This window comes from Bombina bombina, chromosome 1 (genome assembly GCF_027579735.1).
Source record: "Bombina bombina isolate aBomBom1 chromosome 1, aBomBom1.pri, whole genome shotgun sequence".
NCBI classification, from domain to species: Eukaryota; Metazoa; Chordata; class Amphibia; order Anura; family Bombinatoridae; genus Bombina; species Bombina bombina.
In genome coordinates, this window is record NC_069499.1 from 490,146,519 (window position 1) to 490,161,823 (window position 15,305).

At 40.8% G+C, this 15,305-nt stretch overlaps 1 protein-coding gene across 2 annotated transcripts in view; it reads right to left on the bottom strand.

The window, feature by feature from the left end:
* Nucleotides 1-12,817: 12,817 nt before the first annotated feature.
* Nucleotides 12,818-15,305, bottom strand: part of ETV5 (ETS variant transcription factor 5) — a 29,350-nt gene continuing 26,862 nt past the window's right edge. For both annotated transcript variants that reach the window (XM_053698553.1, XM_053698554.1), the window contains exon 13: nt 12,818-14,455. In XM_053698553.1, coding sequence (XP_053554528.1) covers nt 14,216-14,455 — 240 coding nt within the window. In that variant the 3' untranslated portion in view covers nt 12,818-14,215. The remainder of the gene's footprint in view (nt 14,456-15,305) is intronic.

Here is a 15,305-nt window from a genome sequence, read left to right on the forward strand (position 1 = left end):
ATGTGGCGCCCTCTTTATTTCTCTTCCTGGTGAGAATCAGGCCTGTGTTTAAGTCTGTTGCTCCTTCTTGGAGCCTTAAACTTGCTCCTAAGTTTATGCAGCTGGCTCAGTTTAAGCCATTGCATTCCATAGATATTTAGTTGTTTTTTGGTTCTTATTGCTATCTCTTCTGCTCGGAGAGTGTCAGAACTCTCAGCTTTGCAGTATGATTCGCTTTATCTTATTTTTCATGCTCACCTCACTACCTGTCCCCTCAACCCCATCCCTCACAACTACTCCCCTCCCTCTCTTCTACCCTTACCCCTATACTCACACACATCTTCAACCTCTCCCTCAGCACTGGTATGGTTCCCACATCTCTTAAACATGCATTAGTCACACCTATTCTCAAAAAAACCTTCTCTCGATCCAACCTCCCCATTCAACTACCGCCCTATTTTCCTACTACCTCTTGCCTCAAAGCTTCTTGAAAAGCTAGTATATGCATGTCTATCCTATTTCCTTATACCAAACTCCCTCGTTGACCCACTGCAATCTGGATGTCACCCCCTTCACTCAACAGGGACAGCAATTGTTAAGGATACCAACAACCTACTTACAGCAAAATCAAAGGCCACTTCTCTCTACTTATCCTCCTTGATCTGTCTGCAGCCTTTGATACTGTCGACCACCCTCTTTTGCTCCATACCCTCCAATCCTTTGGTACTGTGACACAGCTCTCTCTTGGTTCTCTTCCTATCTGTCTAACCGTAACTTTAGTGTAGCCTTCTCTGGGGCATCCTCTGCCCCGCTACCTCTTTCTGTTGGGTACCGCAAGGCTCTGTCCTCGGTCCCCTTCTCTTCTCAATCTACACGTCCTCACTAGGTTCCTTAATAAAGTCCCACAGGTTTCATTATCATTTGTATGCTGACGATACCCAAATCTACCTCTCTGCACCAGAACTACCTCCTTCCTTGCTAACCCATGTCACTAACTGTCTTTCTCATATCTCATCTTGGATGTCCTCTCACTACCTCAAGCTAAATCTCTCCAAAACTGAGCTCCTTATTCCCCCCCCCCTTCTTCCAAAATCTCCACCCCCCATGTCTCTATAACTGTTGATAACTCCATCATTACGCCAACCTCACATGCCCGATGTCTTGGGGTCACACTGGACTCAGATCTTTCTTTCACTCCTCACATTCAGTCCTAGGCTAAAGCCTGCCGCTTCCACCTTAAAAACATCGCTAAAATTAGACATTTCCTTACACAAAACACAACAAAGATGTTAATTCACTGTCTCATCCTTTCCTGCCTTGACTACAGCAACTCTATCCTCTCTGGTCTCCCTAGCTGCCACCTAGCTCCTTTACAATTCATAATGAATGCCTCTGCCAGGCTCATCTTCCTTGCACGTCACTCTTCATCTGCTGCACTTCTCTGTCAATCCCTTCACTGGCTTCCTCTTGCCTCCAGGATTAAACACAAAATTCGCACTCTGACACACAAAGCCCTCAATTGCACTGCTCCCCCTACATCTCAGACCTTGTCTCCAGATACTCTCCCTCCCATTCCCTTTGCTCCGCTCATGATCTGCTACTCTCCTCCTCTCTTGTTACCTCCTCACATTCCCGTCTTCGAGATTTCTCCAGATTGACTCACATCTTATGGAACTCTCTGCCTCGCTCCACAAGAATCTCCCCTAGTTTTCAAAGCTTCAAGTGCTCCCTGAAGACTCTACTATTCAGAGACGCTTACAACCTACATTAACCTTCCTATCTCCACTGCTATCCCCTAAAACCCCATAGCATGTAAGCCTATGAGCCCAGCTGTTTGTAGTTCATCTTCGTAAGAGCCAACTACAACAGTGCAACTCTCGGCAAGACCCTCTCTCCCCATTTGACACCTGTAATAGTTTTTATATACCACCTATGTTCATAGCGCTGCGGAACTTGTTGATGCTCTACAAATACCTGATAATAATGATAAGGTGTTTTTTTGTACTAAGGTAGGTTCCCTTCCTAAAGTGGTTTCGGATAGGAATATTAATCAGGAAATTGTTGTTCCTTCTTTATGTCCTAATCCTTTTTCTCACAAAGGACTTTGTTGCACAATTTGGATGTTGTACGTGCTTTAAAATTTTATTTTCAGGCGACTAAGGATTTTCGCCAGTCTTCTGCCTTGTTTGTTTGTTTCTCTGGGAAATGTAAAGGTCAGAAAGCTTCTTCTCTTTCTATCTGGTTGAGAAGTATAATTCGTTTTGCTTGGAAACCTCCTGGTTTAGGGCCCATTCCCATGGGAGACGGTATTGGAATGCTTGTCCCAGGACTTGAGAGGGAGCGTGCATCTGGCATGTGCAGACAAAGTCATGTTATTTCCCTTCTTAGTTTAACCTCTTAAGGACATATGACAGAATTTTTCCGTCATAAAACAATTGAGAAAACTGAAAGCTGTGTCCTTAAAGGGTTAAGGAGGTTTTTTTGTTTGTCAACATGCAGCTGGCAGTAGCTAAAGCATAACTGTTCACACAGCAATTCTTATTAATGAGTAGAAGAAATTCTGAAGGAAGTTAAGGTGATATTTTATTGTTAGCTTATTACAGTTACACTGCATCAATTTCAAAGTGATTTAGCATATGGATATTATGTCACTTTAATGGAGATGCCGCAGATGAAATCTGGCAAATGGAACTGCATCTGAAGCAGAGACCATAAGACCTACAACTTACATGCATTAAGCCACATAAAGAAAGATTGAGTTGGAGTTAATCACAGCTCTTTTGTAGGTTGATTTTTCCTGCCGTGGCTGTGAAGCATCTGAAGAGTGGCTTTTATGGGTTTTTTTTCCATTGCCAGCTGAACAGATTATTGACTTCAACAGAGGATTGTCCAGGTACAGAGATTGTACCACAGTCAGCAATGCTTCTAGAGTATTTGTAAAGACTCTGGGCAATGTTGCCAGATCAAATGGGAGCACCACAAACTGATAATGCCTGAGAAATACAAATCTCCATCCACCTTAGTATTAGTGTCCCAAACATCCAAGTTTGCAGAAGGAAATTTTTTTAATTTTGATGACAAAATAAAAGGAAAACCTGGTTTATTTAATTCCTTAGATGAGTCAGAAACTGGGAAGACAGATGGCTGTTTGTGAGCTGGTTTAAATAATGTATAAATTCTTGTTTATCAGTAATGATATTATCTACCTCTAAGACAAAGATAAGCAGGGTCTCCAACACTTTTTCAAACTGACTTTATAGCGACGTTTCGGTGTCACAGCACCTTATTCATGCTTGAATAAGGTGCTGTGACACCGAAACGTCGCTATTTGTGTTCAAATAAAGTCAGTTTGAAAAAGTGCTGGAGACCCTGCTTATCTTTGTACATGTGTATTAGGGCTTGGCAGCGCCCTAGGTCTACCGTGCACATCCTTCACTCCCATGTGCTGTTCCCTTTCTGGACTTTGTTACCTCTAAGACAACCTACTTTTACAGGGCATAAATATGCTCCATCCTAAAATTAACATCTTCAGCCACTGCATTAGTGGTAGTCCTGAGTTTCTGAAAATCCATCCTCAAAAGGAGGAAACATTGCATTCTAAAGTATCCCTGTTCTCTGTGGGGTATTTAGTAGAGTTACTTCTCAGAGTATCTCAGCTTTCTGCTCTATCTTGTTATTCTCCTTACCTATTTGTTTTATCAGGATAAAGTAGTTTTAAGACCAATCTACTTTTTCCTGAAAATATAAATCAGGAAATTGTAGTCCCATCGCTCTGTCCAGCTACAAAAAATGCTAAAATATTACTTGATAACTCGGATTTTGCAAGGGACTCTCACCATCATGAAAGAAATTAATTTATCAGGTAAGAATAAATTTAGTTTTTTCCTACAATCAACTCTCAGTAGATTGAAACTGGACATAATACTTTGATACATAAAGGAGTTGTGAGAATTATAGGCTATTCAAGAAAATCCAGATACCAGCTCAGACCGGGTGTTTTTCTTGTCTTTCTGGTAAAAGGATGGGTCTTTCAACTAGAGTTTAGTAGCATGGTGCCAACCAATATTAAATTATCTTTTAAAATGAATGCATGATGGTTTTTAACAAGGTGACTCTTGTTTTCTTAGCTTTTCTATTATTGAAATTTTCAACACAGGTGCCAGCTTCAACAGGCAAAAACAGCTATTTCATGTGAAAAATAAAAGGTAAAGTAGCTATTTGTAAACAATTTAATACACCCCAGCAGGAAAAAATGACCATTTGGAACACATTAGAAATTTTACAGTACAATATTCCTTTAGGCTTAAAGGGACAGTTCTCAATAATTGTTATTGTTTAGAAAGATAGATAATCCCTTTATTACCCATTCCCCAGTTTTGCATAACCAACACGGTAATATTAATATATTTTTTACCTCTGTAATTACCTTGTATCTAAGACTCTGCAGACTGCTCCCTTATTTAAGTTCTTTTGACAAACTTGCATTTTAGCCAATCAGTGCAGACTCCTAAATAACTCCACGTAGTGAGCACTATTGAGCTGATTCATACGTAACTCCACAGGAGTGAGCAGTTATCTATATGGTACACATGAACTAGCACGGTCTAGCAGACAAAAACTATAAAAATGCCCTAACATAAGAGGCTTTGAAATTAGAATATGAGCCTTCCTAAAGGTTTAGCTTTCAACAAAGAATACAAAAAAAAAAAAAACAAATTTGATGATAAAAGTAAATTGAAAAGTTGTTTAAAATGAATCATGAAAGGTTAAATTTTTACTTGGCTGTCCCTTTTAAAAGTGATAGTAAACAAATAATGGGGACTTTCAGTCATAAAGTAGAAACACATAAATTATGCTTGCCAGATAATTTCCTTTCCTTCGAGAGTCCATGGCTTCATAACTTACATGTGGGAATTCAGAACCTGGCCACCAGGAGGAGGCAAAAACACCCCAGCCAAAGGCTTAAATACCTCCCCCTTTTCCCTCATATCCCAGACCATTCTGCCAAGGCAACAAGTAACAGTAGGAGAAATATCAGAGTATAAATGGTGCCAGAAGCATAAAAACAAAACAAAAATTTCTGTCCGCCCATTGGAGAAAAACGGATGGGGGCCGTGGACTCTCCTCATACAGAAGGAAATTATCTGCTAAGCATAATTAATGTTTTCCTTCTTAATATGAGGAGAGTCCACAACTTCATTCCTTGTGGGAAACATATACCCAAGCTCTAGAGGACACTGAATGAAACCGGAGGGTAAAAAGAAAGGCAGACCCTATTCTGAGGGCACCACAGCCTGCAAAACCTTTCTCCCAAAAGCTGCTTCAGCCAAAGCAAAAATGTAAAATTTTTAAAAAGTATGTAAGGACAACCAGGTAGCCGCCCTACAAATCTGATCCATAGAGGCCTCATTCTTAAAGGCCCAAGAGGAAGCCACAGCTCTAGTTGAATGAGCCTTAATCCTCTGAAGATTCTCATGTCCCACTGTCTCATATGCTAAGCGAATAATGCTCCTTAACCAAAAAGATAAGGAAGTGGCTTTCTGTCCCCTGCGCTTACCTGAATAGATAACAAAGAAGTCTGTCTAAATTCCTTCGTAGCCTGAAGATAGAACATCAAGGCCCGAACCACATCCAAATTATGAAGTAACCGTTCCTTTGAAGAAGAAGGATCAGGACACAAGGAAGGGACCACAATCTCCTGATTGATGTTGCAACTTGAAATGACCTTAGGAAGAAAACCTAACCCAGTACGAAGAACAGCCTTATCAGCATGGAATACTAGGTAAGGAGGCTCACATTGCAAGGCTGCATTGCAAGGCAAGGCGTGCCAAAGCAATAGCCAGTAAAAAAAGAACCTTCCAAGACAGTAACTTAATGTCAATTACATGCATAGGCCTCTAGTTATCAAGCTGTACGTACCTGCCTTCGTCGGCCCCAATACACTCGCCTCACATCGCCACCGCGGACCTGAATACACTCGCCAAAGTTATCAAAAAAGCTGTCAAAAAGCCACACATCAAGTACGGGGCGATGAGCAGCGGACTGTGATAGTTATCACTCATCCGATCTTGCTGCTCTTCGACTTTTCTACAGCTTTATTTTTTTTTTTTTGTACTTTAGTTTATTTGATTGTAGCTACTTGTAGTTAATTCATTTAATTTATTTAATGATAGTGTAGAGTTAGGTTTAAGTGTAACTTAGGTTAGGATTTATTTTACAGGTAATTTTGTATTTATTTTAGCTAGATGGTTATTAAATAGTTAATAACTATTTAATAACTATTGTACCTAGTTAAAATAAATACAAAGTTGCCTGTAAAATAAATATAAATCCAAAAATGGCTACAATAAAATTATTAATTACATTGAAGCTAGCTTAGGGTTTATTTTATAGGTAAGTATTTAGTTTTAAATAGGAATAATTTATTTAATGATAGTGTAGCGTTAGGTGTAATTGTAACTTAGGTTAGTTTTTATTTTACAGGTAAATTTGTCTTTATTTTATCTAGGTAGCTATTAAATAGTTAATAACTATTTAATAGCTATTGTACCTAGTTAAAATAAATTTAAATTTGCCTGTAAAATAAAAATAAATCCTAAAATAGCTACAATATAATTATTAGTTATATTGTAGCTATCTTAGGGTTTATTTTATAGGTAAGTATTTAGTTTTAAATAGGATTAATTTAGTTAATAAGAGTAATTTTTATTTAGATTTATTAAAATAATATTTAACTTAGGGGGGTGTTAGTGTTAGACTTAGGTTTAGGGGTTAATTAGTTTAATATAGGTGGCGACGGTGTGGGGGGGCAGGATAGGGGTTAATAAGTTTAATATAGGTGGCGGTGGGGTCCGGGAGTGGCGGTTTAGGGGTTAAACAATTTATTTAGTTGCGGCGGGGTACGGGATAGGCAGGATAGGGGTTAATAAATGTATTATAGGTGGCGGCGGTATAGGGGTTAATAGGTATTATGTAGGTGGCGGCGGGGTCCAGGAGCGGCAGTTTAGGGGTTAACATATTTATTATAGTTGCGGTGGGGTCCGGGAGCGGCGGTTTAGGGTTAATAAGTTTACTAGAGTGGCGGTGGGCTCCGGGAGCGCCGGTTTAGTAGTTAATACGTTTATTAGAGTGGCGGTGGGCTCCGGGATGGCGGTTTAGGGGTTAAAATGTTTAATATAGGTGGCGGCGGTGTAGGGGGCAGATTAGGGGTGTTTAGACTCGGGGTAAATGTTAGGGTGTTAGGTGTAGACAGCTCCCATAGGATTCAATGGGATGTCGGGCAGCAGCGAACATGAACATTCGCTATGGTCAGACTCCCATTGATTCCTATGGGATCCGCCACCTCCAGGGCGGCGGATTGAAAACCAGGTACGCTGGGCCGGAAAAGTGCCGAGCGTACCTGCTTGTCATTTGTTAACTTCCAAAAGTAGTCAGATTGTGCCGAACTTGCGTTCGGAACATCTGGAGTGACGTAAGAATCGATCTGTGTCAGACTGAGTCCGGCGGATCGTAGCTTATGTCACAAAATTCTACTTTTGCCGGTCTGTAGGGCTTGATAACTTAGGCGAATCGGCCTCGCCACAAATACGCTGCGGAATTCCAGCGTATTTGAGGTTGACGGCTTGACAACTAGAGGCCATAGGCTCAAACGGAGCCCTCTGCAACACTTTAAGAACAAGATTTAAACTCCAAGGGGGAGCAATAGATCTAGTCAGAACCCGAACAAAAGACTGAACATCTGGAAGCTCAGCGAGCTCAGCGAGCCTCTTATGCAGTAAAACAGACAGGGCCGAAATCTGTCCCTTAAAGTGAATGTAAATTTTGATGCTAAAGTGCCCGTTTTTTAAAAATTCAATTAAAAACAGGGGCACTTTAATTAATCAAAACTTACATTTCACTCGTGTTGTGAAAAAATACTTACCTTTTAATTTTGACAGCCGCTCCAGCTTCCTCCGCCAGTCGCAAAGCCTGTTCCTGGATCTAAAATGAGGAATCCGACTTCCTCCAATCACGCAGTTGAATTAGACACCGATTCCCCCGGGGGGAAGCCGTGATTGGAGGATGACCGATCCATCATTTCTGACGTCAGAAATGGCTTGCGACGACCGGGGGAAGCTGGAGCGGCTGTCAAGATTAAAAGGTAAGTATTTTTTCACGAGTGAAATGTAAATTTTGATGAATTAAAGTGCCCCTGTTTTTAATCAAATTTTAAAAAAAACGGGCACTTTAGCATCAAAATTTACATTCACTTTAAGAGAACTAGCAGAAAGGCCCTTGTCCAGGCCATCCTGGAGAAAAGAGAGAATCTTGGAAACCCTGACCTAATGACAGGGGAATCCCCATTCTTCACACCAGAATAAGTAGGTCCTCCACACCTTATGATAGATGCGACGAGTAACCTCTCAGAGAAACCCCTCTTGGCGAGGACTAAGCGTTCAATCTCCACGTAGTCAGCCTCAGAGAATCTAGATTTTGATGAACAAAAGGACCCTGTTCCAGCAGATCCCTGTGACAAGGTAACCTCCATGGAGGAGATGAGGACATACCCACCAGGCCTGCGAACCACATCCTTCGCGGCCAAGATGGAGCAATTAGAATCACTGATGCTTGCTCCTGCTTGATGCGGGCCACTACACGAAGAAGAAGAAGTGGTAAAGGCGGAAAAATGTAGATCAGATGAAACCTCCAAGGCACTGCTAATGCATCTATTAGTTCCGTCTGAGAACTCTGGACCGTGACCCATACCTGGGTAGCTTGGAATTGAGCCGGGACACCATGAGATCTATCTCCGGCGTCCCCCATCTGTTGCAAATCTCCGCAAACACCTCGGGATGGAGAGACCATTCCCCCGGATGAAAAGATTGTCTGCTGAGAAAATCCACTTCCCAGTTGTCCACACCAGGAATGTGGATTGCTGACAGCAAGCAGTTGTGGGCCTCTGCCCACTCCAGTATCCAAGATACTTCTCTCATTGCTATGGAGGCTCCTTGTTCCCCCTGATGGTTGATGTATGCCACTGACGTTTTGTTGTCTGATTGGAATCTGATAAACTGGGACGAACCCAGAAGAGGCCAAGCCTTCAGAGCATTGAAGATCGCTCGAAATTCCAAAATGTTGATCGAGAGGAGAGATTCCGCTCCAGTCCACAGGCCCTGTGCCTTGCTGGCACCCCAAACAGCTCCCCATCCTGAGAGACTTGCGTCCGTAGTCACAATCTCCCAGGATGGTCTTAAGAAGGATGTCCCTTGGGACAGGTGATCTGGACAGAGCCACCAGGAGAGCAATTCTATCAACTGGTTGTCCAGAGAAATCTGTTGAGACAAATCCGAATGATCGCCGTTCCACTGTCTCAGCATGCACAGCTAAAGTGGTCTGAGATGGAATCTCTCCTCCCAGAACTCTTTTCTAAGTTTATCTTCCATCCATGAGATTGAAGAAGAAATAGAAGATCTTTCGCATGGTCTCCTGCCAGATGATAGGATGGTTCATAAACCAGAATATCGTCCAAGTATGGCACTACTGCTATACCTCTGGTTCTGGCCACCGCAAGCAGAGCCCCTAGAAACTTCGTAAAAACTCTTGGAGCAGTAGCTAGACTAAATGGAAGAGAAATAAACTGGAAGTGCTGGTCCAAGAACGCAAACCTTAGGAACTTGAACTGTTCCTTGTGTATTGGAATGTGAAGGTACGCATCTTGAACTGTCCTTCCTGAATAAAAGGGAGGATGGATCTTATTGTCTCCATCTTAAACAAGGAGACAGATAGGAATTTGTTTAAGCACTTTAGGTCCAGAATCGGGCTAAAAGTTCCCTCCTGCGGAACCACAAAAAGGTTTGAGTAGTACCCCAGACCTCTTTCTGCCAGAGGAACCGGTACAATGACTCCCAGGGAGGAAAGGTCCCTCACACACCCTAGAAAAGCCTCTCTTTTTCTGGCCTTTAAGACAGGTTTGACAAGAGGAATCTGCCCCTGGGTGGTTGAGACTTGAAACCTAACCTCCAGGACCCACGAGTCTTGGACGTCCCCAAACCAAGCTTCCAAAAAGAGTGAAACTCTGCTCCCTACGCGATCCAGAGCCGGATAGGGGGCCGCCCCTTCATGCTGACTTTGACTCGGCGTGCTTCTTGTTCTGCTTGGACTTATTACAGGACTGAGCCAGCTTCCAAGTTCCCTTGGTTTGCTCAGGCTTTGCGGAGGGCTGCTGACGTTATCCGAATGAAAGGAACGAAAATTAGGACCTTGTCCCTTCAGTTTGTTCTTCTTATACTGTGGTAAAAAGGTACTTTTGCCTCCAGTAACCGTGGAGATAAATAGAGTCCCGTCCTGGACCAAAAATAATTTTTCCCTTCAATGGAAATCATGTCCGCAGAAAAACCTGAAGCCTTGGCGTTCAAGCGAATAATCTGAATATTTGCATCACAAATAAAAGAATTAGCCACCTTTAAGGCCTTGATTCTTTCTTGGATCATGTTGAGGGGACCCTCCACCTCAATCAATTCAGATAAGGAGTCACACCAGTAGATAGCCACTTCAGCAACCGCAGCAACAGCCGCTGCCGGTTGAAACAAATATCCCGTATGTTGAAACATCTTTCTTAACAGAGTTTCTATCTTCTTATCCATGGGCTCTTTAAATGATGAACTATCCTCAAGCGGGATAGTAGTGTGCTTAGCAAGCGTGGCGATAGCGCCATCCACCTTGGGGGTGGAGCACCACAACTCCAATTGTGAGTCCGGAAGCGGGAATAATTTTTTAAAGAAAGAAGGAGAAAATGATAAACCAAGTCTTTCCCATTCATTCTTAATAATGTTCAGCATCTTTACGGGAACCGGGAAAGTCTGTGGTACAACTCTGTCCTTATCTAATCTATTTTATCTAATTTAGGAATAGAAGGTTCCTCAGGCAATTTAGGCTCCGGAACCTCTAAAGTAGCCAAAACTTCCTTTAGCAGAAAGCGTAAATGTTCAATCCTAAATCTAAAGTCTGGTTCCTCCACAGCTGGAGGCTTAGAGGCAGCAGATTGCGACCCAGAAAGAGCATTCTCCGAAGTATCAGAGATGTCTTCGTCAACTGATAATCTTGTATTTGATAACGCCAATAAGATAGTAGATGACCCCTGGGAAGGATAGTAATATTTGACCTTTCACTTGCACTTAGCAGGGCGAGGTAAAGAACTAAAGGCCGCAGACACTGCCGTTTGTAACTGTTCAGTGAAGTCTGGCGGTAAAAGGGCCCCTCTAAATGAGAATTAGGAGTGCTAGGGGAAGCTACATGTGTATTAGGAGATGACTGTAGGGTGCACACCTCACGGTATGGAGACTCCTCAGAGGTGGACGGCTCAGTGGTACTAAACATATTTACTTTCCTTGACATGATCACCTTATCAAGGCATGTGGAACATAATTGAGCAGGCGGGTATACCGTGGCCTCCTCACCATATTAACAGGTATTATTAGACTTGGGGAAAGAGGGAGTACCCTCTAACGTATCAGAGTCCTCCATAGCTTGCGCTTATAGAACGGACTACAGAAAACAATGTAAAACGGCACCTTTATACCCCAATGGCTGTGGCACTCACTACCTCCAATGACCCAGGCCACACAGAGAAACAGCTTTGTCTTCTTAAACCGCACGTTCAGGAACCAGGAAGTCGGTGTGACCACACCCAGTCACGTGGTGCGCCATGCAGGACCGCCAATGTTATAGGAAAAAGCGCACCAAGATTAACAGACTGCGCAGCTTATCTCAAAAACTGAAGTAAACCAGTACGCTCCACATCTGCCTGAGCCTCATCTCACATGTCGCAGCATAAACATAATAAAACAATTTATGTGAATAATCCCCCCTGTTCAATAATCCCTGTCTAGAGATATTAACCCTTGATTCCATACAGATAAAAGGAGTCGCACTGAGACCCTGTCTTCTTGCGTTATCATATGTGTATAGAAAATGAAACAATCTTACCGGAATCTTTGCCATGGAACAGAAACACAGCCTCTCAAGTTTTACAGTCTTGTAGCATCGCTCCTGACATGGACTTGAGTGATGAAAGCAGGCAGTGAAACTCGTCAACACTTATTGCTTAGGAGCTGTTAATAAGAGTCTGGATGGTTTTGCAGAAAGAATCTCCCTGCATCTCCAGACCCTAACTTTTGTCAATGCTTTCACTGAGAGGCTGACAAGACTACTTAAAACTCCAGTCCCATTCCGAAGGGTAGATACCCTCCATAAGGAACTACTCTATCTTCTGACACTCCTCTGTCAACAAAGAATGATTGGGATATGAGGGAAGTGGGGGAGGTATTTAAGCCTTTGGCTGGGGTGTCTTTGCCTCCTCCTGGTGGTCAGGTTCTGAATTCCCACAAGTAATGAATGAAGCCATGGACTCTCCTCATATTAAGAAGGAAATACTTCATGTTGAAAGTTCCTTTATTTGTTTGCAGCGTTCGCCGTGATGATCGCCTCTGGCTGCCCAAGGTAGAGCGTTATTTTGCACTGAGGCACTCTTAGCCAATAGCCGTGCGAGCCATTAAGCCAGGTAGCTAGCATGCTATTGGGAGTACCTCAGTGCAAAATAGCATTTTGCCGTGGGCAGCCTGAGACGTTCAGCGCGGCGAACGCTGCAAACAAATAAAGTAACTTTTAACATGAAGTATTTTATACTTAATAACAGTCCCCTTTATTTGTTGCACTGGTAAAGCCTAGTGTTTCACAAATGCTAAGATATACTATCACTATAAATAAAACCTGAAGAAATATAGGATTTGAGATCCCTGTATAAAATTTCACAGGTGATGAAAGTAAACTGATTAGTGAAAACAATGCATGACAGCTCCACTCACAGAGAAAAATAAAAACTTTATTGTACATAGTACATGACATATTTAGGTTTGTGTGAATATGCATCATTATTTACCCTAATATAACATGCGTAATGATTAACATTGAATAACAATGTGCCATGCATTTTTCTACCATCAACTTCAATGCACAGGAAAAAAAAAAGAAGCAAAACACATTCTTAAATGCTTCATCTATAATGTTTTCCATCAAAAAAAGCAAACATATATAATTTACAGTAACAAAATCTAATAAGCTGAAATAGGTTTTTATTTAATAAACCGTAAAATTGTCAAACTTTAAAAGTGATGGAAATATTTGAAAACAGAAAGAAGTGTTCATTAAAATACTGTAAAAATATACATTTAAAAGTTACTTTCATTTACAGAAATCTAACACAAGTTTACCAGGCAGCTGGCAGCATAAAAACTGGTTCAACGTACCGATTTTTAAAGCTCACTTAACCTTTACATACAGGTACGCCAATAGAATCATATAAGCAATTTAGTATATATTTATTTTCAATAACTGTGCAAAAAACAAGTTGACCATGCAGGTTGCATGGTAACTTTTTTTTTCTTTTTTTTTTGCATTCGGAGATAAGTTTAACTTAAAAATGTGCAAAATATAGATGGTATAGATTTTCAAAGAGTAATATTAAAAAAAACAAAAAAAACCACGCACACACAAAACAGGAAAAGTATGTTAGCCCATTTAGCAAAACTACTGAAAGAATGTTAGAATTGTACTAAATTTACAACATTTAATGAAAACATGGTCTTAAATTCTAAAAGATCCTGAAAATATGATCAGCAGAGCCTGCTTTGTAAATCAGTAAAGTTTATGCATGAGTCCATATTACATTTAAGAATCTGAGCATGTTTTTAAACATAAGAATGCCCTTTGTTTTTTTATCAAATGTTTATATTTTTCAAGCTATATACACATCAGATATCCCAAAGATTCATTTACGCCTTTACAAAATCTTTTGTTTTACTTTCCCTTTTAAAAGTAATAGTCTGTGCATAATTATTCCCTTATAGGGTAAAAAAAGGCATCTACAAGTACTGTCTTCAACAGAGATTGTCAAAACATTTTTTTGTCTCAGTCTAACAAAAAAAAGTAAGCAATATCTTCTTAAAATTCTGGATGTGTTTTGTGCAGATCACCAATGCAGAATTATCTTGCAAGTGAATTTTCATGTATGCGCCAAAAAATCCACAACAGACAGTTGTCACTGGATTACAGCACTCACTAATCTGAGCTATTAGAAGAAACAAAAAGCAACAAAATAGATTATATGATCAGTTTCAATGAAACACCACATCCATATCTCTTCGCACAATGCGGAAATACCAGTCATGTTTCCAAGAACCAGTATCTTGGGAGTGTTTATTTATTGTCTCTCCTGAGTTAATAGGAAAAAGTCATCTGTATATGCAGGATTTTTGCACTTTTCCAAGTCCAGTAAGTAAGCGGAGTTGTCTTCAAAGTGGGTTAGAGGTAAAGTGTCATCTTCAGTCGCAGGGCAGTCTGTTTCTGTCTTTATATAATGCCGCTGATTGTCTGGAAAAGCCATAGTAAAAAGTGCTTCTGGGTCACATACAAATTTATACACGTACCGCTCACCCGCCACCTAAGAATGAAAAAGACGTTTATAGAGTTAAGCTTCTGCAGAATGCAGCAGTCCATGACAACAAGGACAGTTACCATTCCATAAATAAGAATTTAAGTTTTGTGGCTAAATAAAAAATGATTTTTAAAGAACAGTCCGTAATACATTTCTCACTATGATGTTTGGGGGGGTAAACTTAATTTTCTAAACAATTATTATTTACCATTAGAATGGTGATTCCTAACCATAATTAGGGTCACCTGGCTGGGTTAGTCAAAATATGGGCAGCTGGTTCCATATAACCATTTTAAAGCACCTAGAAAGGATGGGTCACTGTATTGTTGGATGCGATTGCCCTCGAGGCCAAAAACTGACAATTTCTCCCCTGGGGTTATGGATTGTGCAATACTGTTAAAGTTTCCATTTTGCTGCAGTATCTTTCTTTTGGAAAGCAAGTAACATATTAAAAAGCACACCATACTTAGCATCTTTCTTTGTCCCTTCTTAATGGGATATAAAACAAAACCAAAAAAAAATATAAAATAAAAAAATTCATGATTCAGATACAACATGCATTTTTAAACAGAATTTACTTCTGTTATCTAATTAGCTTATTTGTCTTGGTATTCTTTGTTGAAAAGCATACCTAGGTAGGCTCGGGAGCTGGGAGCTAGCTGCTGATTGGTGGCTGCATATATATGCCTCTTGTCAGTGGCTTACCAATGTGTTCAGCTAGCTCCCAGTAGCGCATTGCTCCTCCTCCTACAAAGGATGCAAAGAGAATGAAACAAATTTGATAATACAAGTTAATTGTAAAGTTGGTTAAAAATGTGTTCTCTATCTGAATCAACAAAAATAAATAAAACTACTG